At 51.9% G+C, this 26,553-nt stretch overlaps 9 protein-coding genes across 9 annotated transcripts; 5 read left to right on the forward strand and 4 right to left on the reverse strand.

Moving 5' to 3' along the window:
• Positions 1 to 639: 639 nt before the first annotated feature.
• On the reverse strand, positions 640 to 2,228 carry BO94DRAFT_519656 (PaaI family thioesterase). Its single transcript, XM_025610081.1, has 2 exons — positions 1,649 to 2,228; positions 640 to 1,549 (listed from the first exon to the last, which is right to left on the reverse strand). Exons 1-2 carry the CDS (start codon positions 1,818 to 1,820, stop codon positions 789 to 791), a joined length of 933 nt encoding a protein of 310 aa, XP_025465884.1. The 5' UTR covers positions 1,821 to 2,228; the 3' UTR covers positions 640 to 788.
• Positions 2,229 to 2,495: 267 nt separating this feature from the next.
• BO94DRAFT_118438 (glycoside hydrolase family 92 protein) lies at positions 2,496 to 5,600 on the forward strand. The gene is made up of 7 exons (XM_025605557.1): positions 2,496 to 2,928; positions 2,998 to 3,641; positions 3,697 to 4,019; positions 4,067 to 4,206; positions 4,252 to 4,700; positions 4,756 to 4,856; positions 4,909 to 5,600. Exons 1-7 carry the CDS (start codon positions 2,796 to 2,798, stop codon positions 5,522 to 5,524), a joined length of 2,406 nt encoding a protein of 801 aa, XP_025465885.1. The 5' UTR covers positions 2,496 to 2,795; the 3' UTR covers positions 5,525 to 5,600.
• Positions 5,601 to 5,954: 354 nt separating this feature from the next.
• Positions 5,955 to 7,458, reverse strand: BO94DRAFT_587006 (glycine decarboxylase subunit T; the record flags this gene model as incomplete). Its single annotated transcript, XM_025615796.1, has 2 exons — positions 5,955 to 7,005; positions 7,061 to 7,458. The coding sequence occupies 2 exons, from the start codon at positions 7,456 to 7,458 to the stop codon at positions 5,955 to 5,957; spliced, it is 1,449 nt and encodes a 482-aa protein (XP_025465886.1).
• Positions 7,459 to 7,944: 486 nt separating this feature from the next.
• Positions 7,945 to 9,173, forward strand: BO94DRAFT_567027 (aminoglycoside phosphotransferase family protein; the record flags this gene model as incomplete). Its single annotated transcript, XM_025614602.1, has 3 exons — positions 7,945 to 7,965; positions 8,323 to 8,665; positions 8,725 to 9,173. 3 exons carry the CDS (start codon positions 7,945 to 7,947, stop codon positions 9,171 to 9,173), a joined length of 813 nt encoding a protein of 270 aa, XP_025465887.1.
• Positions 9,174 to 11,538: 2,365 nt separating this feature from the next.
• Positions 11,539 to 13,154, forward strand: BO94DRAFT_567028 (Zn(II)2Cys6 transcription factor; the record flags this gene model as incomplete). The annotated part of the gene is made up of 2 exons (XM_025614603.1): positions 11,539 to 11,594; positions 11,690 to 13,154. 2 exons carry the CDS (start codon positions 11,539 to 11,541, stop codon positions 13,152 to 13,154), a joined length of 1,521 nt encoding a protein of 506 aa, XP_025465888.1.
• A 400-nt stretch (positions 13,155 to 13,554) lies between these two features.
• BO94DRAFT_118594 (putative neutral amino acid permease) lies at positions 13,555 to 15,810 on the reverse strand. The gene is made up of 5 exons (XM_025605559.1): positions 15,478 to 15,810; positions 15,251 to 15,393; positions 15,070 to 15,196; positions 14,094 to 15,017; positions 13,555 to 14,035 (listed from the first exon to the last, which is right to left on the reverse strand). The coding sequence occupies exons 1-5, from the start codon at positions 15,688 to 15,690 to the stop codon at positions 13,955 to 13,957; spliced, it is 1,488 nt and encodes a 495-aa protein (XP_025465889.1). The 5' UTR covers positions 15,691 to 15,810; the 3' UTR covers positions 13,555 to 13,954.
• A 3,219-nt stretch (positions 15,811 to 19,029) lies between these two features.
• On the reverse strand, positions 19,030 to 22,684 carry BO94DRAFT_519671 (RNA-binding ribosome biosynthesis protein MAK21). The gene is made up of 4 exons (XM_025610082.1): positions 21,817 to 22,684; positions 20,655 to 21,766; positions 20,064 to 20,604; positions 19,030 to 20,008 (listed from the first exon to the last, which is right to left on the reverse strand). Exons 1-4 carry the CDS (start codon positions 22,648 to 22,650, stop codon positions 19,100 to 19,102), a joined length of 3,396 nt encoding a protein of 1,131 aa, XP_025465890.1. The 5' UTR covers positions 22,651 to 22,684; the 3' UTR covers positions 19,030 to 19,099.
• Positions 22,685 to 22,840: 156 nt separating this feature from the next.
• On the forward strand, positions 22,841 to 25,241 carry BO94DRAFT_536584 (putative proline--tRNA ligase AIM10). The gene is made up of 7 exons (XM_025612045.1): positions 22,841 to 22,996; positions 23,053 to 23,131; positions 23,184 to 23,227; positions 23,276 to 23,366; positions 23,431 to 23,510; positions 23,560 to 23,689; positions 23,739 to 25,241. Exons 1-7 carry the CDS (start codon positions 22,895 to 22,897, stop codon positions 25,118 to 25,120), a joined length of 1,908 nt encoding a protein of 635 aa, XP_025465891.1. The 5' UTR covers positions 22,841 to 22,894; the 3' UTR covers positions 25,121 to 25,241.
• Positions 25,242 to 25,514: 273 nt separating this feature from the next.
• Positions 25,515 to 26,258, forward strand: BO94DRAFT_519678 (nucleotide triphosphate diphosphatase NUDT15; the record flags this gene model as incomplete). Its single annotated transcript, XM_025610083.1, has 3 exons — positions 25,515 to 25,644; positions 25,752 to 25,963; positions 26,037 to 26,258. The coding sequence occupies exons 1-3, from the start codon at positions 25,542 to 25,544 to the stop codon at positions 26,256 to 26,258; spliced, it is 537 nt and encodes a 178-aa protein (XP_025465892.1). The 5' UTR covers positions 25,515 to 25,541.
• Positions 26,259 to 26,553: the final 295 nt, after the last annotated feature.

The raw sequence follows: 26,553 nt of genomic DNA on the forward strand, positions 1-26,553 counted from the left end.
TCGATTGCCAATGGTCACTAGGTCCTCCGTATGTCTTTTGCCATCGGGGAGGTTCTCCTTGTCGGATGATGTGAATTTGGTTCTTTTCGACCTGGGTTAGATATGTGGCTCTCGCTTCTGATCTGGATGGGTCAGCCTCCGACTGGGAGGTCATTCTGAGCTCGCGGACACGTCCTGGTCACGGTGAATTTAAAAGTTGCCTGTAGTGGTTGGGTTACTCTGCTTTGTTCATCATCCCTGGTGGTGACTGGTGACATGGCCTGGGGTACTGTCAGGCCACTCAGATGAATCAGCATCGCGTCGATCGTTTGCCTCGTATAGTCACGGGAAATTTATTGAGATCACCATGAGCGTGTCGCCGGGACATAGACCCAGTTGGGTGATTGCGTTGGCTAGAGTGATTGACAATCATCATCTATAGTACATATCGTTGTGTTTAGTATGGCCAGGGCTGGTACTCAAAACTGCATGGAGGGTATAGCAAGAAGCGGCGACCAAAGGATTGCAGTAAAGTATTGCAATGGTAAGAAAGCCCAGGTAGCTACAGGCCCATCTACTTCCGGCTGTAGAGATCGTTCATGTTCAAAATAGGAATAATATCCAACACCAGATCTATATGTACAAACCAAATGCAGGTTTCCAGTCCATCTATGCGCCTGTGAAATGATCTAGTCGCGACGACCGTCGAGTCCAAGTTTCATGTATATATAAGTGATTTAGATCGGATCAGTTAATTCAATCAGTTAGTTGGTGATGTTGTAAAGGGTCGACATTGCCTGCATGTCTGATTAGCCTCTCTTAGTCAACGGATCCGCTGAACCTACCGCCGCCTGCTTCGGCTCAATAAACAAGGCCTTGGCCTCTACCAGCACCACCGGCTCTTTGCCCTCCTCGGGCAGAGTCTCAATCCGACCCTCCACCCAGGCCTTGCGACCCTCGACCTTGACCGTTTCTGCCCGCAAAACGGCATAGTTCCCGGCCATCGCGGGCTTGCGATAATCCAGGCTCAAGTTGGCGGTCACGCCCACCTTATTCGGCAAGGCGGGGAAACAGCACCGACCCATGGCCTCGTCCAGTAGCGTAGCCAGCAACCCGCCGTGCACGATCCCCGGGTGACCGCAGAGACTTGGCCCGAGGTAAAAAAGCGACACCAGGCTCTTCCCGCCGTCTTCGCAGAACACCAGGGGCGGCGCCACAATCTTATCAGGACCGGAGAGCGTGCCACCTGTGAGTGTGCGCGCGCGCAGGTGCTCGGGGATCTTCATGTGTGGGCGGGATTCCGTAAACGCAGGGTTTTCGCGCAGTGACACGGCCACAGGATGGGTGCGGATATACTCGTCTACCTCCTTGGAGAAGTCGTCGTGGGGGACGAAGGCGGAGAGGGTCTCCTCGTCGGTGGTGAGATTGACTGACATCATGCGCGAGACTGTTTTGGAGGTTTGGTAGACTAAGCCGGCAGTGAATGCGACGACAGCGATGGTGGTGAAGCCGACGAAGCGGCGAAAGCGAGAACGGGGCTGAGGTGTTTGAGAGGGGGGAGAAGCTGCGTCTGCGAAATTGGAGCGATTAGTCGTCTGCGACTTTTATGTGTTTATGCAATATGAGGTCCGATTCATAGGTGTAGTGCAAGGAGGGAAGGAGTACACACCAGCAGAAGCAGTCGAGTAAGTTTTTCGAGAGAGCCTCGGGGCCAGGGAGATGCCTCGGGACAGCGTCGAGAACCGGGTCGGGGCAGTTATAGGCAGACTCGACAGAGGTCCAGCGAGAACAAGCCTTCTGGTGATGGTAGTGGAGCCCAGCATTGTTGGGACCGACGGCATGGCGAGGGTGGACTCTCTCTGGCTATGAAGTTGGGGAAGAAGGGGGAAAAAAAGGAGAGTTGGAGGCCTGGATTGGACTGGCAAGGCCGCGATGGAGGCGACCGTCGACCGATCAGATCAACCAAATCTCGATGCTGCGTTGTTGCCTTTGCGGAGCCATCCAAGACCAGCATCAATAATCTTGGGCGTGTCCCAGACTCTCTGCGAACCGACCATGGATCCCCATCGCGGTTTTCGGTCGGCGATTCACGCGATTGGCGGCGGGCGGGGCGGCGCTGCCTCGAACCTCGGCTGCCTCGCAAGGGGCGCGTGCAATTGACTTTGCGATATCCTCATGGTGGTCGAGAGAGGAAAGAGAAGACAAAAGGAAGATAGGCCTCATTCGCCTCTAGTCCTATGTGATAGGTGTAGTTGGACTGACTGGCTGGTGCTTGCTTGCTGGGAGGAGAACTGGAGAAGGCATCCTTCAGCCCCATCGATCCATCTCCGATCATTTACTCCGCCTCCGCATCTTATCGTTCTCGTCTACCTTCTCCTCCTTCTCCTCCTCCTCCTCATTAGCTAGTTTGCTCCACTCTATCTACTGCTAGCATCATATCAAGCTACAATTCAACTGGCTTGAGCCATGCCTAACGTCGTTCTTCCTAGTAAATTCAGGATTCATCCCCCTGTCACACAATGACCCCCTTCACGCCAGGGAGAGACACTAGAGGTCCTCCCCGCACGATCTTCGTCGCTCAAGGGTTACATTGCATCCATCATCCTTGTCAGTCATTTATATCAGGGGCACGCGATTGCTTCGACTGTCGGAGAGATGTCTGCACTCTGCCATGCCCCTCCCCGCGGGGATTTAGTCTCTCATTCCTTCCCCCTTGATGCCAGCCCAGCATGCCGCTGTGATCCTGCAAACCTCCAGCTCCAGCACGTTGGTCACTTACTTGCTGTCATTTTCTTGCTCCCTTTTCTATCGCCGAGATGGTTCTTTGGGGGTCTCTGGCAGTGTTCTTCGCCCTTCCTTATATCGTGGACTGTACTAACTCTTCTGGGGCGATCGACAACTATGATGTCCTCCAATATATTAATCCCCTCATCGGGAGCGCTAACGGAGGTACGCGCTAAACTACGCCCTTGCTACTTGGTCTACAATCGAGCATCTTTTAATTGTTCTGGTATCTAGGAAATGTCTTCGCGGGGGCAACAATCCCGTATGGCATGGCCAAGGCTGTCGCTGATACCGACTCGATAAACAACCAGGGAGGTTTCGCCTACGATGGCAGTAGCATCACCGGATTCTCTAGTATGCACGACTCGGGGACCGGAGGACAGCCTTCTCTAGGTGTTTTCCCTCTGTTCCCTTATGCGACCTGCACAAACGACGAGATAGATGGCTGCGCGTACCCCAAGAAGGACCGGAAGACCTCCTATGTCTCTGACTCGGTCAAGTCCAGTCCTGGTTACTTTGGACTAAACATGAGCTCGGGTATCCAGGTGGACATGACAGCTGCCCACCATACTTCTCTCTTTCGCTTTCAGTTTCCAACCGACAAGTCGTCGAGCCCATTGATCCTGTTGGACCTGTCCGACCTGTCTGATACTCGGCAGGATAATGGAACCATTTCGGTGGATCCCACAACAGGACGCATGACAGGCTATGCACGCTTTCTACCAAGCTTTGGAAGCGGTTCATATGTGCCGTACTTCTGCGCAGACTTTCACGGTTCCGGGGACATTCGAGATAACGGTATATTTGTTGATGCGCGGGCTAGTGCAGACGTCAAAAATCTCACGATATCACGCAGCATAAACGGCTATCCTCTTCCGGTCCGTACTTATCCGCCAGTACCTGTTTTTATACTAATATACGAATGTGCCTCAGGGAGGTGCTTTTATCCGATTCAATACTTCCCCGGACAACATCGTCCATGCTCGAGTGGGACTTAGTTTCATCAGCAACGAGCAAGCATGTGAAAACGCCGAAGCGGAAATACATGATTTTGACTTCAATAAGACCTATAGCGCAGCTGTGGACATGTGGACGCAGAAACTTGCCCCGATCCGTGTATCACGGAATGGGATCAACTCAAGCACACTCACGAACTTTTACAGTGGCATATACCGGACCATGGTCAATCCGCAGGACTACACAGGAGAGAATCCTCTGTGGAACAGCACAGAGCCTTACTTTGACTCATTCTACTGGTATGCGGTCGGTTCCTGGCGTGGGCTTCCTATGCTGACTCTTGAAGCCTGTGGGACTCGTTCAGGTCCCAATTCCCATTTCTAACGATCTTCGATCCAGCGGCACTGACTCGCATGCTCCGCTCATTGATCGACACCCAGAAGCATCTGGGGTGGCTCCCAGATTGTCGCATGTCGCTTTGCAAAGGTAGGCATCACTCCCGGCTAGAATAACCAAGGCTGAACATCGCAGGCTACACGCAGGGTGGCTCGAATGCCGACGTCATCTTGGCTGATGCATACGTCAAAGGCATCTCTGATGGCATCGATTGGGCGGCAGGCTATGCAGCTGTCCAGAAGGACGCGGAGGAGGAACCGTATGACTGGTCAAATGAGGGCCGTGGCGGGCTAATGAGTTGGAAAGCGTTGAACTATATCCCCGTGGAAGATTTCGACTACATCGGCTTCGGTACCTTGACCCGAAGTATCTCTCGTACCTTGGAGTACTCTTACAATGACTTTACTATTGCTCAAATGGCTCGGGGCTTGAACAAAACGAGGGACGCGGAGAAGTACGAGGGCACATCCCAGTATTGGCAGAACCTCTTCCGAGCGGATCAAACCTCATTCCTCAACGGTACTGATACGGGGTTTGAAGGCTTCTTCCAGCCCAAATATCTGAACGGTACATGGGGATATCAGGTCCGTCACCCCCGTTACTGTACCTGCCAGTGCAACCGAGCTGACTGGTGTGCAGGACCCTTTAACATGCTCCAACATTGACACGAGCGGGAGATCCTGCTCCTTGCAGAACAACGCAGCTGAGACCTTCGAGTCTAGTATCTGGGAGTACCAATTGTATGCCTCACTTGATGCCACCGTTCAGGAGCTTCAATGCTAATACAACCAGCTTTGTACCTCACGATATGGCGACTCTGGTGACCTTGCTGGGTGGTCCAACCCAATTCGTCCGCCGCCTCGACTACCTCCATGACCAAGGCATCACTTATATTGGAAACGAGCCTGCCTTCCTCACCGTCTTTCAATACCACTACGCCGGTCGCCCGGGAAAATCCACCGCCCGTGCGCACTTCTACATCCCCCGATACTTTAACCCAACACCCACCGGCCTTCCAGGCAACGACGATTCCGGTGCGATGGGTTCCTTTGTGGCCATGACCATGATGGGTCTCTTCCCAAACCCCGGTCAAAACGTGTATCTCATCACAGCACCTTTCTTCGAGTCCATCAACATCACCTCACCCCTCACCGGGAAAACAGCCACCGTAAGCACCGTCAACTTCGACCCCACCTACCAGAACATCTACATCCAGTCTGCCACGCTGAACGGGCAACCGTACACGAAAAGCTATGTTGGACACGAATTCTTCACGCAGGGACAGGAACTGGTGCTCGTGCTGGGACGGAACGAAAGTACCTGGGGCACCAAGGCCGAGGACCTGCCGCCCTCGTTGTCGACGAGTCAGGATGCGACGTCGAACTTTCGAAGGGATGATTGGTTGTAACTTACTGTCTATTGACTGCGGCCACGGTATGAATAGACCACACGGATACATTCTGCACTGGTAGATGGATACACTATAGAGTGCTAGATTCTATCAACTATGTTACTTTGCAAATCATAGATCAATCAATACATTAGAGTAGCCAACACGTAGCAAGTAACCTTCTTTTGAGTCTGAATTTTGTCTGAAGCTTGAACCATCACACGCTCGCTTTTTACACAAAAACACCAAACATAAATGCACAACATGCGAGACAGGGTTGAGCCCAACCTACAACATAACAAAAAAGAAATAAGAGCAAAAAATCAATCATAATAATCCATATACACACACATCAAACATCGTCATCAGGGGAATCTATTGTTGAAACCAAGCCAAACACCCACCCGTCCACACTCTCTTCTTCCTTTCAAACAAGACACAAGTCCCATCAAGCCTTAGGCCTGTAGAACTTGCTCTCTACCCAGGGCATACCAGTGACAGTAGCCTTCCGGATCTTGTTGCGAACCACGACACCGACCTCAGTGCCCTTCTTGTGCAGGCCATTCTTGATGTATCCCATGGCGATGTTTGTGCCACCCAGAGAAGGGCTGGGAAGACCGGAGGTAACGACGCCGATTTGGGTGCGGGACTCGTCGTTCAGATCGACGATTATGGCGCCTTCGCGAGCCGGAGAGCCCTTCTCGACGGTAAATCCGACACGGCGCTGAGAGAGGGTCTTGGGGGAGGCGACCTGGGGGAGGACGGTGGAGGCGCCGTTGAAGGTGGCGGTGGCGGGGTCGCGGCGCTCCTTGCCCACGAGCCAGGTTAGAGAGGCGCCCGGGGGTGTTTGAGAGGTGGAGATGTCGCTGCCGTAGAGACACATTCCGGCTTCGAGGCGGAGGGAGTCACGCGCGGCGAGGCCGGCGAGACGGACTTCGTCGGGGTTGGAGAGGAAGAGGTCGGTGACGCGGGCGGGCAGGGATGCGTCGCTGGCGGTGGGAATGGAGATCTCGAAGCCGTCTTCGCCAGTGTAGCCGGTTCGGGAGATGAGGAGAGGCTCTGGGGTGGTGGTACCGTCGGGGAAGGTGAGGTGCAGCTCGCGGCAGTTACCAAAGTAGAGGGTGGAGAGGTCGGAGTTGGAGCCGTCGGGGGAGACGAGGGATTGGAGGACGGAGGCAGCCTTGGGGCCCTGGAGAGCGACCAGGGCGCGGTCTTCGAGGATCTCCCACTTCAGGCTGTCCGCGCCGTGGATCTGTTTGTAGTTGTCGATTTCGGCTTCCAGGAAGGCCAGGTCCTCTGTGCGGCGGCCGGCATTGGTCACGAAGTAAAAGGTGTCGTCGGTGCGACGGGTGATGACGGTGTCATCGACGATGCCACCGGTTCCTTCTTCGAGGAGACAGGAGAGGGTGGATTGGTTGTGGTTGAGCTTGTCAAGGGAGGAGGGGGTGACCTTCATGAGGAGGTCGAGGGCGCCGGGGCCGCTGAGTTGGTGTTGGACCCTGACATTTGTTAATTGGGGAGCCTCTGGGACCAAAGATAAAAGGAAATACGAACATGTGGCTCACATCGAAGAGACTGGCCTTTTCACGGGTCCAGTGGTGGCTCTCGACATGGCTGAGGTCGGAATACTGCAAGGGCATGGAGAACCCCGCAAAGGGGACCATTTTGGCGCCCCAGGCCAGATGCAGGTCATACAGCTGGGTTTTCTTCACTGGGCCTGAAGGAGCAGCGGATGAGGCATACCGCACACCTCCCTGCGCGGCCAACGAAGCAACCCGGGGAAGGGGACGAGCAGCAGCGACGGTGACGCCCGCGGAGCGGAGAGCGCGCGGAGAAGTAGATAACGGCCGCGGGAGCAATGCGGAGCCATTGCCAGCCACTGGGGCGGCGCGGCAAAGCGAGCTCGAGCTCAGGAGGTGAAGGCCTCTTTTCATGGGGCGCACAGCAGACATGATGGACAATTGCTGCAGGATATGGAGGGAAAGGGGGATGACAAGAAGAGAAAACGAAGGAAAAGCAGGGAGTAGATGAAGGTCATTCCTCCATCGCCGCTGCGGAGACCCCCGATAAGCGGGAAAGTCACATGCTGATAGGCCATCTCCGCGGGAAGCGGGCTGACTCAGCATCTCTCCAGGTGGCCCGTGCTTATCGCCTTGCGAAGAGTAGATATACGACTTCATCATATTGGGATTGATGTATCAGTACATTTCATAGGGCCCATAGTTTGAGAAGGAATGACCCATGTGGCGTACAGGACTGAGAGGTCGGCTGTGGAATGATACCAATTGTGTACTCTAACCTTTCAGTTTCGACGGACCGATCCTTATGAACATGCCCCCACCAGCGGTTCCGGAGTGGATATGCTGATAACTGATATGGATACGAAGTAGTCCTGGCCTATACGGAATAATAGGACTCGAGGAAAACACAATGTCAGCATGAGCAGCCATCAACTGAATGTGCATAGGTTATCAAGCCTAGCTTGGGTTACGGCATTGTCCTGGAACAGCATGGACAGAATGCCAGGAACTGTCCTTTTAGAGTAAACCTCCTGCCAGCAACTAGACTGAACAATCTCGACCATCAATTGGCTCAGTACACGCGTCACCTACAAAGCTACAACAGAGCACGCAACGAATCTCTTCACTATAGAGTCATGTGACGACCAGCGCTTCAGACAGAGACAGGGATGTCTTGGACTACTCAGCCACAGCCACAGCCACAGCCACAGCCTCCACGCTACGATCAATCCCGCCTGGCGTCAGCCTTCTCTCCATCCCCAAAACACCATGGACCTCACTGGCGAAGAATGGGAGGCCCACGTTGCCAAGAAGGTAGAGGAGTACCGAAGTATCATCCAAGGCACGGACATCTACGAGCATTGCGGGAACCGAGTGGTAGAATCCCGAACAACCAACGGGAAGCTTGTCGCCGTGAAAATCAAGCCGAGGGAATGGTTCCGACGATCTGAAGCCGCAATGATGCAATACGCGTCCGATAACGGGATTCTTGCGCCACGGGTGTTGGGCTGCTATAATGTGAAACCAAACATGACCGTAACCGTAACGGACCGGGTCCCCGGCGAGTCGCTCGACAAAGTATGGCACACGCTGACCAAGCCCCAAAAAAGAATCGATTCAATCTCAGCTTCATCAACAGGTAGGTCGTCCGTTCTGCTGTCCTGCTAGCTGACCACGCTCACCCATTCCAGGTGCAAGAGTTCCGGAAGCACACGCAGCCGTATATAGGTCGAGTGGGGAATAAGACAACGTATAACTTCTTCGACCGGCTACATAATAATGACATGGGACCCTTTGCCTCAGAAGAGGAGTTCGATGAGTGGTGTTTTGCCCGTGTGAAGTTCCCTCTTCAACAAGCGTTCTGGAAACGATACTTGCCGAAGATGAGGAATAAGAAACCTTCCAAGTTTGTTTTGACGCACGGTGATCTGGCAGCGCGGAATATCATGGTTCGGGATGGTCGGATCACTGGCATCGTGGACTGGGAATATAGTGGATTCTTCCCGGAATATATGGAGTATGCGCTAGCCACGGTTATCCATGATAACATCGAAGAATGGTGGCTTCCCGTGTTGAAGAAGATTCTGGAGCCGTCGGGGTATTTACGGTCTAAATTCATCGCAACGATCAAAGACCGGGGGTGGTAGTTGGCCGATTCTTTTCATTCTTGCTTTGGGGTTTTGCTGTTTTCTTCGTATCTTCAGCGTCGTGATATTTCCAGCTTCTTATATCCCTTCATCATATCCATCGTTACTATTCAACCCAGGCATCGATAAATAAAGGCAAAGGCAATATAAAGCCCAAGCGACAGCATAAAAAGGTAGGGATAGGCAAGTCGTGGGTCCAGTAGACAAGGACTAGTAAGATTGGAAAAGGCATGGCGTTCGCGAGTTGTAAGGGGATCCGAATCCAGCGGGTCGTTTTTGAAAGTAGAAACTCCACGGAAATGGAGAAAAGGATGACCTGATACAATCCCAGAAAAGGCAAAACGACAAAAAGTTAACTATACGCAGTGGGGGTTCCAAAAACAAATTTATCAGTGTAGGTATTCCCCTGGTCCGCTTGGTGTTTGCGAAGACCATCACGATCACTGGTGGTGATGCTCAGGGCATAGAGAATCGCAACAGTGTGAGTGCTGCTGTAAATATTCCAGTCATTGTCAGGATCATCAAAATCATCACGGATATCAGAGATTCGGTTCGGCTGAGGTGCTGACAAGCTGCATCCTTGCATATTGAGTGGTGAGAACGCCTACGTCTCACGCCGAATGGGGATTCGCGAGTTCCTCGGTTGGGCCCCTATTATGTCCCTGGTCAGAATTAAAGTCACTTGAATGCATATATGCAGAAGGAATTATATCTCACCGGGTTCAACCTATTCCACAACAGCGATGAGAGGCACAACTACTAAGGCCACGGCTACGACCTGTCCGAAATTCCAGCCACTGCTGCTATTTGTGAAGCCCGTTCCTAGGAGAAGTCATGGATGGCTACAAGGTCGAGATGGTTAGGGACATGGTTAGCTCGTTAATTTTCAGTAACAATGATATAGAAAGAAGAGGAATAGTAACCGTAGGTAAACAAATCGGGGTGAGCCTCAACATACCCATCGCGTCGCACATCATACCAAGCGAAGCCCCCCTGGGTATTTCAAATCCATTCATGCTGATAGCCTCCTCCTCGAGGAAGGTTAGAGCGAGGTTATCAATCCTCCCACCAATGCAATCTATAGGGAGATCGACCGGTCAACGCCAACAATTCTTGGGGTAGGCTGTAGACAGATGTCCCGCTTCTCAAAATGTGTGGTTGTTGTACAGGCTCGCAACGCTGTCGTCGCCCCTTTTGTGAACGGATGAGTCTGGGTGGTGGTCAAAAGGCCGGTCGGGGTCCATCGGCACTTTGTGACATGAACGATTCTGTGATGAATATTTAGTTGTGGAGAATAGACTGACGTACCAATGGTCAAGGTTGACTTTCATGGGTTAAACGATGGAGGAACTATGGCTGGATTAAAATGAGTGAATTTGTTACGGAGAACATAAAGGAAGAAACGTGGCTGATCACATGGTATGAAGGCCCAATTCCATAGTGGGAAGGTGCCACCCATAAATTGGAAGGCATTTGAATTAGCAGCTCTAAATCTCAATCTCCCGTTTCCATTTCTACCTGCTGGTCTTTGTAGCGATAAAGAGCTTTCTCACATGACTAAATCAGAGAACTATGTGCAATCCAGCGAAGGACTAGATCAAGTGCTACATCCGGCTAATTTTGAGAGATCTGTTATCAATTGGCCGCTTGCAGTCGTACCATGCATTCAGGGGTTCCATGTCAAACACCGCTCAGCGAATGTCTGGCCTGATTGAGAGTGTACTCGTCCACTTTCACACACATTTCTTTCACCGTGCCTCATCCACCGGAGTAAGACTCCTCACGCAGCTTCAAAAAGAGATAGGCAATAAATACAAAACCTGAAAACTACAGCCAAGGGATAATATACTTTAGTGACATTAGCAGAGCAGAACCTCATTATCATAAAAGTGGGTGGGGGTGTTGTTTCAGCGAATCATAAGACTTGAGACAGTAGCGCGGATACAGTGTCTCCGCAGTCCTGCACAGATTATTAGCCTTAGGTATGGAGTACTTGGCGTAAGCTGCAGTTCTAGATAACTGCTAAGGAGTGAGACCCTGGCAGGAAGATAACTCACCCAAATGTTATCTGCACCGTCATACTGGGTATAGTCAGGTCAGGTGACAGCAGGGCCCCACCAGAACGGGAGGGACCGCCACTCTGGGCCAATCGGCAGCTGCAGGGCGGAATGTGCCTCGGCGCGCCTGGGGCACGGAAGCCACTGTCACGATGGTCGCGGGGAAATCACTTCCGAAGATTCTCATCTTTGCCACGCCAACATTCCTATCCAGCCAAAAGCACAAGGACGCGCTCAAGGTCTTCCGCCAGGGGGATCGGACTGGAATATGAATGACGCTCTGAGGATTACGCCTACAGATAGCGAAAATGAGGAGACAAAGAGCGTTTACACATAGGTCCAGGAACGGATGCCGCACCTGTCGGTTAGTCCTCTTCCTTCACATCCTTATAAATTTGCAACCCAAGCGACTGGGCTTCTCGTGCCAAGCGAGCTAATCCACGATGTATGTGCCTGTAGGTCCCGGCATATCAAATGCGATGAGGCCCCGGGTGCATGCCGCAATTGCACTTCCACCGGGCGCAACTGCGAGGGATATGACCAACATCGATTGCCGGTCCGCAAGACATTGGCCCCTCAAGCATCAATGAAACTCGTCACAAGTCTGCCTGGAATGAGTTCCGATGAGCGCCGGTGTTTTCGGTTCTTCGAGCATAACACCATCCCGATGCTGGTGGGGTACGCCGAGTCAGAAGTATGGCAGCGGTTGGTGTTACAGATGAGTCAAAGGGAACCCGCCATCTGCCATGCAGTGGTTGCACTGAGCGCCATTCATGAAAAATTTGAGCGGAGGGGCATGACGATGAAACCCGATCACCATCACCATCGCTTTGCGCTGGAACAATATGGTCGGGCAATGTCAATGCTCCGCAGGCGCATACAGTCCAACGATCCGCAGGTGCGGGAGATTGCGTTGATGTGCTGTGTTGTCTTTGTAGTTCTGGAGCTTCTCGAAGGCGAATATAAGAATGCTTTCGCTCATCTACAGCAAGGGCTGACTATTCTGGGCAGCCAATCAGGCCATACGTCCACGACAGAATGTGCGCTGGCGAAAGCGTTCCTGCATCTTAATGTACAACGATCCCATTTTGGCGGCCCGGACGTTCGTGTGACTCTCCACCCCCCTAAAGGGCGTGTAGCCGAAGCAACCTATGAGAGAGTTAAGATCCGCAGCGTGGCAGAGGCCAAAGAGCGCATCCGAGTCCTGATGAACAATATCTTCCATTTTCAGTCATGCTGCAACCTCTTCTTCCGGGGTGATCTAGAGTCTGACATTCTGAGCCTCTCCGCGCGGCAGTGCAAATTGCAGTGTCAACTGGGTGATTATAGGGCAGACCTCGAGGCATTCATCTTGTCCCACAGCACCCGGCACGCCTGGACTCTGAGAGATATTCGGAGCATGGATGTGATCCGAGTGCATTTGGCGACCCTGGTTAGCCTGCTGGGAGGGACACTGGACACGACGGAAATGGGCTACGATCGCTTCCTTCCCGAGTTCAAGCGAATCAACGAGTTCTGCGAGCGAATTATCAACAGCTTCAAGACCGAATATGGGGATATTAGTCGTCTGCCCGGTATGGTTATGGATTTGGGAATCCTGCCATCACTGTTCTGGTCATGTGTAAAATGTCGGGATTCCAGAACCCGGCGGCGCTCCTCCCAACTGCTGCAGGTATGGCCGCATCGGGAGGGGATTTATGACTCACGCTTGATCTCGATGATCTGCCAGGGACTTATCGCCATTGAAAGCGAAGGCCAGGAGGACGAGACGGGAATTATCCCTCAGTCAGCCCGTGTGCAAACCCAGACGGTAGAAGTAGCCGAGGACCAGAGTCACATAGTGATCAGATATACATTATCCGGCTCTGAAACTTGGGGAGAAAACGAGCGAGAGCGGGTGGTCTCATTCGAGAGCAATGAATGACGAACAGGCCTACAACGGCCCAAGCGATCTTTGATAGCTCCGACCCATCAAAATAACCTCCCCCTACTGCCAACTGCCAACTCGTCGGCACATGTCACATGAATTGTGCATCTGCATACTCCGTATGCAAAGCTAGGGACACCGATTATCTCCAACCCGCGTGTCCAATTGACCTTGTCGATGCACTGCAAGAGTCAGCATTGGAGACGTCCACTGCACACAGACCAATCCTCAGTCATCACACTCTCTTAAGCACCAAGGATAATAAATTGTCCATGCAAAGGGCGGACTGGAGTGACGAAGGCAACAAAAAACGGGATGAGACTGAACCACTAGCATCCCAACCAACTACTCGCATGGGTATCTCAACCTCAACTCGAAAAAACAGCCTCTTACTCAGTGCTACCAAGTACTTCCAGAGAATCTACCTCAGCCTACAATCTACAAAGCAAGAATTAAAAAGCCTACTATTCCCATCCCATCATGTCCATAAACAAAACAAGCTTGCATGCCACCCCCGTCATCTCAATGGCGGGCGCGCGAGCAAGTCTCATTTTATCCGATGGCCATTCAATTTTGTTATTTGCATCCATGATAGCGTAACGATGGGTATGCCAAACGATAATAACAACTAAGGTAAAGAATTGCTGTGAAGTTCCGATGGAACACACATGACGGAAAAAGAAATCGTTAAAAGTCATCATTAAGGGTTTTGTGGTTGGTGGAGGGTGCTGGTCTCGGAAGTTCAGCGCTTGTCTTGAGTGTTCTGTCCCTTTCATTTCAAAGGTGGATGGACGTGCTTAAAGCCCGGTGTTGGCGCAGGAGAAGGGGCTTCCGACGGTGCCTTGTCTGTAGCTGATGATTACACTTTCGATGGATGCCTGGGGTGGGAATGATTAGATTTGATTAGGTTGTGCAACAGGGAGGGTGTGGACTCACGTAGGTTCCGGGTCCAAGGAAAAAGAATCCCGCGATGATGAGAATGACGTTAACGATCGCGCCGACCCAGCCGCGGATGCCACGGTTACGGTAGAAATTGGGTCCATAGTCTTCCCGCCGCATGCGCAGGTAGGCGGTGCCCCAGAAGATGAAGCCGAAGAAGGAATCAAAGAGGGAACTCATGATCGATTCCAGGTCGGAAAAGAAGGGAATCACCTCCGCGATTATAAAGGCCAGGATCCACAGGACGGTGAGAATACCGGTCCAGGCGGCCCAGCCGAGCACAGTGTGGTTGCCCTTGTGGCGGGTGCCGTCGAACAAACGGAAGAAGATGAAGCGCGCCGACACGGAGGCGTACAGCACGCCCAGGAAAATCAACGTCGGGATCATGAACGAAAAGGACACCTTTTTGTATACCTCGTTGCCCAGAGAGCCGAATGCTGGTGACGTGATATACTGATTACCGGTATAGGCATAGACGATGGCACCGACCAAGCTGAACACAATGATTTCGGCGATGGTGACGGCGGTGACCGATTTCCAGAAGTCCTTGGGCTCTTTCATCTCCGCAATGAAGCTCGGAAGTGTGATCTGCCCAATGAAGGTGTAGCTGATATTCAGGAATGCACTCATCCCTGAGACAAAGGTCGTTCCCGAGACCGGGATCGCTTTCACGATGGGATCTCCCATTTCTGGGGTGTAGCCCGCCGGATGGTCCTCAATGGCGGAGAAGATAACAGCTAGCATCACAGACACAAATGTGGTAAATGCTGACAGGGTTGCAACCTTGGACAGAGCACTGAAGGTCCGAGGGAGCGAGCAGATCAGCGAGATAACCGCAGTGATAAGAGAGAACACAATGGTGCAGGTGCCGTGACCACTGATGGTGTTGAGATACTCGGCGCCGACTAAGCAGTGCAAGCCCTAAATTCCATGTTAAGTCTGTTGATCAAATAGCAGACGTAGAGGTGAATACCTGAATGAAGGTGTTGTTCAGCAAGAACATGACTGCAGTCAGGTACCACACGATTTTGGAGTCCCAAAAGATCATTTGACCAATGTCGCACACATCGCGAACATGGGGGTGTCGCAAGCAGAACTTCCTAGACGATATGAGCGATGACCTTAGTAAGTGCACGACGAGGCAAACAACATACCAAATGACCAGCGAAGTATATAGCACAATCAAGGCCATAAGCACTGTAAGGATCAAACCCGGGACCAAGCCAAGAACGGAGTAGGACCATGGGAATGACATGATAGCTAGACAGATGTACTCGGAAAACAGCAGGGCGGCAGTCTAGTGAGAAGGTCAGTGGTCAGTGGTCAGCTATCGCGCCCAGGCGCATCGCGCGTTCAATGCGTCGGAATAGTCCGGACGTACCTTCTGCCAGCTACAGGTTCTGTACTTGATCGAATTCTCGGACTCCATTTCAATCTGCCGACCAATTTCTCCTTCGGAGTCGGAGCCCGATCCAACCTGCTGCTTCTGACCTTCAAGGTCCATCTGCTTCAGCTTGTCTGCATCTCTGGGATTCTCGGAGACCGACAACCGACGGGAAATATCGCCGGGCTTGAAAGCGTTGGACTCCGCCATTTTATCGAGCGGACAAGCCGCAGGTGAAAGGAGGCGTTGAAGCTAAAGACAGAAGAAACACTGAAGGCCTTTGGATGCATGTACTGCCCCTCTTGATGCGAACAAACCGAGTGGCCTGCGATAAACCAAGGACGATGTTAAGAATGATTTCAATGCGATCGACTGTAGTGCAGCGGTCGAATGTGTGCAACGCTCGGGATTCTCTTACCAGGAACAGGCAAAAGGTGAAAGGGATTAACAATGCAAGTGACGGAAGGTGAGGAGAGAAGAACGGAGGAAGGATCTAACATCTTTGGTAGTCAGATTGGGCTAAATAGATATCACTGGCCAGGCACGTGCAGCTCACTTACTGGAGATAACCGTGAGACAGATCAACACCTTAGGCCAGGGACGACGTGCGCGACAAAGAAAAAAGGCAAAATGAGACCTGGAAGTGGCATCCAAGGCTGGGCAAAAGGAAGATTGAAAGAAATAAATGTGAGGTGCAGTGGGGAAAAAATAAATGAAAATCTGGATGCGCTTATTTCTTTAACATGCAGGGAGCTGGGGGGAGCTGGGTCATGCTCCCAGAGAAACCCGACGAGGTTAGGTTTAGTTACCTTGGCTCGCTCTTCCGCGGGAAGGCGATTTCCTTGGGATTGGTGGTAGTCCGAGAATCATTAACTGGCGACGATAAATGAATCCAGGCGAATGAGAGGCGCATCGGGGATCCAATGACCGGGGCCCAAATGCAGCCGGCCAGCCCGACTGCCCGGAATGGCCGATGACAACATCACCCCGGGGGCCTGGGGCATCCGGCGCCCATGACGTTCTCCTGCGGGATTCTCCCCCGGCGAACCCAAGTAAGCTAGAGTAAGATCCGGTACCTACCGTCCCTGGGCCGCCGCATCTCCTGTACGGGCCTGCCCAGAGATGCGGCGAGTGTTCCAGGTACCGGAGGAGGCTTGACTAGTATGAGGTGGCCCTTGGAAATGGTGGTTTCGGTGTGAAATCAGAATTCAGAAGAAGTACATGATCCCCCATAACTAAGACTATGGCTGCAGATGTATCCTGCCCCCACGTCCCTAAAGCTCGACTCGGTTAGGTGCAGCAATGCCGCGTTCAGGCCCACCCCCATTTCCCCCACCGCCCATTGGTCCGTTCTCGGTACAACCTTGCCTGGGCCCCCGCCAATCACGGGCCAGCTGAGGCCCGCCGGCGGAACTGCCCGATCCAGGCTGCCCCGCATCCGTCTGGGAGGTGGCGCTTCTGATAGACCGGGCCCCTTGGCGGCCGCCCTCCCTCCCAATGCAGCCAGTAGCCACCCTCGCACTCTCGCAGAGATTTCCGCCCCAAGAGGAACCCCCCGTGAAAGATACAAGGGAGGATGAGCTTTAAGTTGGGGCTAAGGCGAAGGTGGTATGACGTTGCTTATGCATGCACAAATAGCACACCAGCCATATGACAAGGCTTGCTTCGTGGATGGCTTCCCCCCCGGCTGGAATCCCGAACGGTTTCCTCATCAGGCAACCGCCACGGCGACTGGATCTAGTCTTTTCAGCCCGTCAGATTAAGCCTTGAGCACGCTATGCGCTAACAGATGGCGTGATCTTCACCCACGTGTCGTTCTGCCTTATGTAAGGGGCATCACGCTCACTAAATGGCGCATATTGAATGGCGACAACTAATGTAGACACTAGGGAGCGAAAGGTGATTGCTATTTTATGCTACAGTCAAGCCCTCAGTACTATACATATGCTATCCAGCACAGTATAATACATTTCAGTTGGCCAAATTCGGTTCGAAGCCGAAGCAATCCTGGTTTTTCTGAAGGCACAACCATCAGGGGCAGCACCGCCTAAGGCCCATTAAGACGCCACCGTTTCACGTCTGACTCCATGGGAACGAAAGCCCGAAGTGTGTGACAGAACCTTCTCTGATTTGGATTGTTTTCTAACGCCTTGGGTGCGATCCAGGTGCGATGATGCCATCGAGCTCAGCGCGACCCGTGTTTGAACTCGTATCTAAATCGGCTCTTCTCCCCATATAGTTTGGGAAGATTTGCATATGACAGTGACTGCTTCTCTGAGGTCTGGAAATCGTAGCGTCGATGATAACAACTCAGGCCGTGGCTCTTTGTGATAATCACTCGCTGTATATCATAGCCAATATGGCCATAGACTAGTCACCCACGATTACTCAACATAGTAAACAGCATCCAGCAGAGTATCGTACGTAACAGTGTTCCATTGAAGAGATAGACGGCGAAACTCTGCTTGTCCAACCAGAGGATTTTAGGTAGGAAAAGGCATCGCGCTGTTGGTAAGAGGTTGATGTCGATCGCGGTGTAGCGAAGAGATACCGCGTATGTGCTTCGAGATCGTGAATAGTACATCACCATGCTATTCTCGCGGTCTAGCAAAAACGCCTGTTTGAGTGTAGGTCTGTTGAACAGCGAAACGATCTGGCAGTCCTTTACCACGGTTAAATTGCTTACAAGCTTCTCAACCGCGACACGTGAATGGCCACAAAATAGCTCGGTATTTGGCTTAATTCTCAAGCCATTGCGGGGTTCCGCATGCAGGCCTTTCTCTCTGCCACTGCTTCTTAAAGGCACATGATCATTTGGCATCGACTTGCGAGTCAACTATTTCTATCGTGCGTTTCAGGTATGAGGATGAAATGTTGGTGAAGCTATGCCATTTCCCATGGGTTGGCTGTCATCTGTGGTTGATGTGAGGATGGTTGAAGCCACGGAAAGTGCTCTCCTTATCGCGGATTTTGAAATCATGGGGTCGTGATATTATGGCTTAGTATGGTCCTGCACATTATGGAAAACTTGTAATTCGCACAAGGCACACCCAGCCTGCCGGATGAATTAAAATGTGCAAGATAATGTTATTTTACTGGTTGGCTTACATGCTGGTGGTTGATGAGGAGAAAACGTAGGTGGAGGATGATGAGGGGGGCTTTCTTTATCTAGCTTGTGGTGATTTCCTGATGCGGTAATATGCAGGGTGCGTTTCGGGGAAGGATATCTCCGTAGGTGGATAATGGATTCTTCAAGACCTGGATATTGTACGGGTGCCATTCATACTAGGATGGGGACGGATTATCATTACATAGGTGCCTGGATTTCGCTTGGGACGATCTCTACCTAATCAAGATGAGACTGTCAGGAGCTTGTTCATTATGTACCATTATACTAAAGTGTGTTCGTGGGGAAAGAGTTGATTTACAGGCTGCCAGGTCATTCCAGTCTTGATTTGGTGGGCGTCTACATTAAGGGGAATGATTTCGGCCGGCTGTATAAAGCCTGAATGATATCCAGTCTTCAGTCTACGTTTATGACAGAGGATTCTCCAAACCAGAGGGTAACATGCTTTTTGTGGTATCTGCAATATAAAATAGATAAGGACAGGATCCGATTTCACATTCCCTCGTCCTCCCCGGCCAGCAGGGCCGCATAGTCGTCCGCAGAGGCAAATGTGGGCAGATGCTTGAGCTTGCGTCTCTTCTTCCGCTCAGATTGCTTGTCATCCTTCGGAGACTCGTCAGCAACTCCGAGTTCCACGTCGGATGGCAGTTCCTCGTCACTGTCAACGAAGGCTTCGGCATCCGAGACGTCCATGTCGAACGGATCTTCATCGTCAGACGGTTCCTCTTCCTTGGCTGCCTTGGCCTTCTTGGCCTTGGTCTTGGTAGGAGGTTCCTCAACATCAGAGACTCCGGCCTCTTCGACGTCCTCCATCTCGTCATCCGAGTCGAGATTGAGTTCGACTTCACTGTCACCACCCTCTTCGTCTTCTTCCTCGGACTGGTCATATGCGGACTCGAGATCATCCATGTCGAGATCATCATCGTCACTGCCGGCTTCCAGCTCGGGCCGTGAATCAACCAGCGCTTTCCAGATCTCGGACTCGGCATCACTGACTTCTTCGCCGTCATCCTCGTTTTCCTCAGCATCCTTGGTCGTCTTCTTAGCCTTCTCATTGTCTTGACCCTTTCCGATCCGGTTAAAGTACTCGTGGAAGAAGACATCCTCCGCGGCGACGTCCTCGGTCTTCTTCTTCCAGAACGCCTCCGAGTTGAGAAAGAGATGCTGGCTCTGCTTGCCCGCTGTAACCAACCGATCCTTGGCCTCGCTGCCTGCAAGAGGTTGCATGATGGAAGAGCCACGGGTAAGTGCAGAGGCCTTGGGTGTACGGTAGACGAAACGGTCAAGGAAGTGAGACAACGTGTGCAAAGTCATGTCGGGCTGTCCGGACATAGGCTTGTGGTCGAGCAGATGAGCCGCGTTTACGGACACGGACGGGTGGAAGTGAGACAGGTAAGGTAGCTAGAATTTGTATGAGTATATGTATCCAGAAAAGTTTGATGGGTAATAAACTTACCAGCTCCCACAGGCACGTCCTATCCGCATTGCTGTGCTCGGGATCTCTCTTGCGGGGGTCGTATTGAGTGGAGGGCTTCTTCTGTTTTGGGGCTTCGGGTTGCTCCTGCGGCTCGTCATCCTCATCAGGAACATCTCGGAACACCTCCTCGTCGTCGCTATCGTTCTCTTCTGGTTGGTCAAACAAAGAAGCAAGATCCGGGAACGTTTTCTCCAACTCGCGGATCAAATAGAATACACCGCAGATGAAGGCAGGTTGATGCAGTCCAAGGACCTGGATGATACGCTTCACGAATGCCTTAACACGACGAGTGTTCAAATCATTTTTCAGTGCCTTGAACAAAAGGTTGAGATACAGTGACTGCTTGGACGATGTAGCAACCCGTGGGTCGAGCAGAGACTCGTACAACGTCCGGTAGAAGCGATCAGCGCCAACTTGGTGAGAGGAAGTCAATTGCTGGATCAGCATGAGTGCCTGGATGCTAGTGTTGAAGTTTGCGGAGTGCGTGATGCGGAAAAGTGTATCAATGTGCTTGGAGAGACTGATGGACACGTTAGCTTTATCAACAATCGGGGGCATGTTATAACATACCGTTCGGTGTCCGAGCTCGTAAATGGGTACGATCGGTTGACACCAGTCAGGACCGCAGAAGTCAGTTTATCCCGCACCTCTTCCGTCTGGGCCAGACCCTTGGCAGCGTCATCCTTGCCCTTGCCCTTGTTGTGCTTGTTGCCGAACTTCCCATTCTTCCTGCCCTTTGTATCCTTGTTAGGCTTCAAAAGAGCCACGAAGATCGAAAAGTAGATGTCAAGCAACTTCAATGCAACGCTTTCCTCCTTGAGACTCAAGACCGTCTGGTTCAGGGTGATAACGGCATAGTATTTGGCGTGTTGACTTTGACCAGGGCGGAAAAGAACTTCCTCAACGGCACTGATGATGGTGGGCTTCATCAGAGGATGCGCCTGCTCAAGTTGCAGGAGCAGGTAAGACGCCCGCGAGGCGATCTTCTTGGACGTATCTCCGAGCTTGTTGACTAACAGCCGCAGAAGATTCGTTTCCTGCTCTGGCTTTTCCTTAAGGAGTTCATAGACATAACTGACAGCTCTGGAGCGAGAAAACTCAATCTCATCATTGCACCAGACTTCCAGGATCTTAAGGACCTCGAAAAACTGATCCTTCAAGAAGTGTTCATATGCCCAGAAGATCAAGTGGCTGTTCTTAAGGCCTCCGGGAAGAGCGTCTCCTTCGGACCACTTGCTACCTGCTCCTTGCAACGCAGCAACAAGAGATGGCTGGTTGGCAAAAGCCCGCAGTCTCCGGTCGCTAGGAAGCAACGTTCCTTGGGCAAACATATCCTTCAGTGATCTAAGAACTTCCACAGCCTGAGCACGACTGCGCTTCTTTCCGAGGGCAATGAGGTTCTCCAGTGCCTTGGTGTTATGGAGAGGCGATTCTTGTACAGCAAGAGTCAAGGCAGAGGTCTTATCACTGAGTGTACCGGTGGACATGATCGTGCTGTAGAACTTGTGCGACGAAGATGCAGAAGCCTGCTGCGCTTCAGCGTACATCTTGTTTTCCTTCTCAAGGAGCGACACGGCGTAGTTGTAGAAGCGATCCACCACATGGCGAGGTAACGACTTTGCTTGTGCTGTCGGGATGGAAGGCAATTCAGTCATGTACCAATCGGATCTGGGCAGGACAGCCTAAAGGATCGGATTAGAGAAGATCTGATACTTGGTTTAGCTATACTCACGAGTTTGGAGAATTCCTTGGGGAAAACAACATCGGGGGCGGTCGCTTTGGCTTTTTCTTTCTTGGCCGATTCTTTGGTGTCTTTCGGGGCTGGCGCGGGAGCTGGAGACTCTTCCTCGGAGACTTCATCATCCAAAACATCATCTACCCCCTCGTCGACGTCCTCCTCGTCTTCAACGTCATCTTCGTCGCTTGCCGCTTCTTCTTCCTCCTCCTCTTCATCCTCCTCTTCCTCCTCCTCTACTTCGTCGTCCTCCAAGTCATCTGGGACAACCTGACCTGCGGCAGCCAACATACTCGACAGCTCCTTTCTGAGAGAAGCCTCGTCAGACTTGTTCTTCGGTTTCTTCTCTGCAGCATCCTCAACCTCGGAGTCCGAACCAATCCCAGCGAGCAGATTCAAATCGTCCTCGGTGCCTCCGAGGGCCAGGATTTCTTGCCGGAGAACATCATCCTGGTTCTCCTTTTTTGATGTCGGCTGCTTGCCTTTTGAGATAGCCTTCTCTTCCCTCGAAATTACCTCGCCGTTGCGGTCGCGTTTCTTGCCTTTGTTGTTCTTGTCGTTGGTGGAACCCTGCTTTGGCCCCGGCTTCGGCGCATCGTTCTTCTTCGGTGTGTCGTCGGTAGTAGCCTTTCCCTTGTTGTTCTTCGGCTTCTGCTTGGAGGCGCTCTGGTCTTTCAGTCGCTGTTCGATCTTCTGTCGCAAGCCGGCAAATGCACTCTCCTCCAGCTGAGGGAAAGCATCGGCACCGGCGTTGGAGTCGTTCACAGAGACACCACCGTCAGGAATCGCATTATTCGCTCCCGAGGAGCGCTTCCCCTTACCTTTGGCCATGACGAAACGTGGAACGGCCAAATGCAAGTTTGATGATGGGGATTTGCTTCCACTTTTTTCTGCCGCCAAAAAATTGAGGAGACCCCGAGGCCGCCGGAGAAACGGCGGGCCGGAACCCGTTGGCCGGCGCTCGGACCATCCGAAGTCCTCGAGTTCGCATCTATTTACTTTGCAGATGTCCATCCATTGGCGTGGATGAACATTACTGTTACGTGCCAAGGTGCTGTTCCCATCATCAGACCTCATGATAACCGGGTTTCGCCCGGTTCCGGGCCGTTATTCGGGAATCGGTCGAGCATACTTTGGCATTGCTCGATTCCATAGAACATCGAAATGCGCCTTTCATGTATGACGATCCCAGTCCACCGTCAGCCCAACAATCTTGATGGCTGATCATAATAGGTGGATGGTAGAAGCCGGATCTCCAATTTCTGGATCCCGACGGGGGGCATTTCCAAAAAGCCCGTCCAGGGTGAAACAGGTACTAGCTACTGCAAAGTGCTGCATCGTTGACGGCTTCTAACAGCGACTAGAGGATGCCAACGACCTCTTGATTCGGGGCGGCTTTTTGAGACAGGTAATATGCCTCACATATTCCAAAAATTGTCTCTAATCTGGCCTTCAGGCTTACTCGGGTATATTCCATATGTTGCCTCTGGGACTGCGTGTGCAAGATAAGCTAGAGCGTCTCATTGATAAGCACATGCGATCACTTGGTACGTAGATTGCAATACTCCTTGGTGGTCCGTAGCCCTCTCTCATCTCATCGAACCACTGCAGGGGCATCTAAAGTATCATTATCGTCTATATCCGCCCAGGAACTTTGGGAGCAGTCGGGACGTCTCAAAGAGGGCTCCGAAGTAGGGATCCTGCGTCCCTCGCAACAAACTCCGCTCACAAATACCTCAGGTCTTTCGCTTTCACGATCGGAAGGAATCCCGCTTTCTCCTTGCTCCCACCCATGAGGAGGAAATCACCACGTTAGTGGGTCATCTCACCAAATCTTACCGAGACTTGCCGGTGCGAGTGTACCAAATATGTGAGTCAGTCGTCCACAGCAGGGGACAACAGCTGACATTCCAATCCAGCAAGGAAATACAGAGATGAGCAACGGCCCAGGCAGGGCCTTCTCCGTGGGCGGGAGTTCATCATGAAGGATCTCTACACCTTCGACTACAATGTCGAGAATGCCCTGAAAACATACGTGTCGGTAAAGTCTGCTTACACAGAGCTCTTCAACGAACTCAAAATACCCTACCTCGTTGCTGCCGCGGACTCGGGAAATATGGGCGGTAGTCTAAGTCACGAGTTCCATTTCGCCAGCACCAAGGGCGAGGACACCGTTATCAGCTGCTCCAGCTGCGACAGTGTCTATAACGAGGAGCTCGCAGATGGAAAGTCCCATAGCATCGATGAGCAGCAACTTCAGGCTAGCCACGCATCCGGGTTTGATACGGGAGAAGCGTCAGGTGAATCAGCGAAGGCTGTTTCCGTTGGCCTGTGGATGGCCATCTCACAAGACAAAAACACACTGTTGCGGTGCTGGTACCCACAGTATACCCTAAAAGACCCTAACAAGCCGCCAGTTGAAAGGGAAGTTAATTCCCATGCAGTCAAATCTATAGCCAAGGCAGCCGGCATAGATCTAGACATCAGCATTGAGAACCCTTTGAAGCAGTGGGCCGCTCATCTCAAGTCTAACGAGGCTTCTGGTCAGCGGCCCCGCGTGCTGGACGTGTATGACTCACATGTGCGAGCTTACAAACGGCCGCCATTGACGGACACACTAGACGGAGTCAGCCGCTCTGTGGAAGATATCGACTTTTCGAAACTTGACCGTTTCCCGGGGACCAACAACCACCTCAACCTCGTGAGAGTGCACGAGGGTGACCAGTGCTCGAAATGCGGCCAAGGCCTAACAGAAACACACAAGGCCACCGAACTTGGACACACCTTCCATCTTGGCACGCGATACAGTGAAGTTCTACAAGCTTCTGTGGTGGTCGACCAAGCCCACCTCGACAAAGCGGACCGCTCACCAGCTTCGCAAAAGGATCAAATCGTTCCAATGCAAATGGGCTGTCACGGAATCGGTGTATCGCGCATGATCAGCGCCGTCGCCGACAGCCTTGCGGATTCCAAAGGACTCAACTGGCCCCGCGCTATCGCTCCATACGAAGTGATCGTGGTTCCTGCCAAAGGATTAGAAGAAGAAGCGGAGACGATATATGACGTGCTGACCTCAGAACCCACTGCTGCCTTGGACGTGATTCTCGATGACCGTGACAAGCAAATGGGCTGGAAGCTAGGCGATGCAGACCTTATTGGATATCCCGTGATCGTTGTAGTTGGCAAGGGATGGAAGAAGCAACGGACATTGGAAGTGCAGTGTCGTCGACTCGAAGTCCGCGAGGATGTCGCAATTGAGGCTCTACCGGAGTTTGTGCGTTCCTTGCTTGCGAAGCTGTAAGCGCTCGGCTGTGTTACGGCAAGGCAGAATTTGCGCCACAGCACTGTACTATACAAAAGACTGTAAACTACTTACCTAGTACTAGGCAGTTGCAATAGTTAATATACCCCTCCATTCTGAGTCACTCGGAGTAATCGGACACACCAGCCACAGCCATAGCCTACTCGCGGGGGGGTTTAGCGCTGACGGCCTAAACTGCCTTACAGTCCCACATCAGAGTATGATGACTGTTAGTGGCCTCGGCATATTCCTTCCATTTATTCCATACGTATATATTCCGCCACAGACACACATCACAGTACTACATATATACTATTCATACAATACTACTAATATCTCAGATAGTAAACCCTCTACATCTCTAGTATTCTCTACTCCACCCCCCCCCCCCCCCGCTCCCACCAACAACTCACACCCGACGATGACCACCACCGAACCTCTCGTCCGCGTCGGCATCGCAGCCTTCGTCTTCAACGCCTCGGGCCAAATCCTCCTCGGCAAAAGAAAAGGCAGCCACGGTGCAGGCACGTTCCCCATCCAATCAAATCCCCCCCACCACCAACCCTTCAAATAGTACCAGTAAGTACTATACTACTAGTAAACATATACTAACCATAGTACTATAATAAAGGAACCTGGGCCCTCCCCGGCGGGCATCTCGAATTCAACGAAAGCTTCGAGACCTGCGCGGCGCGCGAAATCAAAGAAGAGACGGATCTCAACGTGGAAGGATTCCGCACTCTAGCTCTCACCAATGACATCATGAGACGTGAGAATAAGCACTACGTGACGGTGTTTTTGGGGTGTGTGGTTTGTGATAAGGATGTTGATGTTGTGCCGAAGGTTAGTCAGTCTAGTTTTGATTCCGCTCCTGGATGATCTGGGTACTAAAGTTGTGAGTGTGACCGTGTGTCAGATAATGGAACCGGAAAAGTGTAATGTGTGGGAATGGACAAGTTGGGAGGATGTTAGAGTGGGGTTCGAGGAGGAGGAGGAGGAGGGTGGTGATGAGGTGGATGGGTTGATGATGGATAGGGATTCGAGGAGGAGGCTGTTTACGCCGATTTTGAATTTGTTTCGTCAGTGGAGGGGGTTTGATCCGGTGGTTAGTTATGAGGGTGGTGGGGTTAGTGGGTAAGTTAAGTTGGTTTGGTTTGGTTTCTTATGGTGGTATTGATGACTTTCAGTCATATTATTATCTCTATTCCATTGGGTCAGATTGGACCTTCTCAAAGCTTTTTTCAGTCCATGTGTCTATTCGATGATTAGTAGATGCCTAGTATATATGTTATTAATGGTATACGCATCAACTCACAGTTTCGATCCGCTTATCCAATGCTGAAAGGATTTCACGGGCTCGCTTTCTGGTATCATTAAGAGTGTCGATCCCCCGCTCCAATTCCTTCAACATGTGAACAGGAGATCCTGAACCA

Source organism: Aspergillus sclerotioniger, assembly GCF_003184525.1.
Source record: "Aspergillus sclerotioniger CBS 115572 chromosome Unknown BO94scaffold_19, whole genome shotgun sequence".
Lineage (NCBI taxonomy): Eukaryota > Fungi > Ascomycota > Eurotiomycetes > Eurotiales > Aspergillaceae > Aspergillus > Aspergillus sclerotioniger.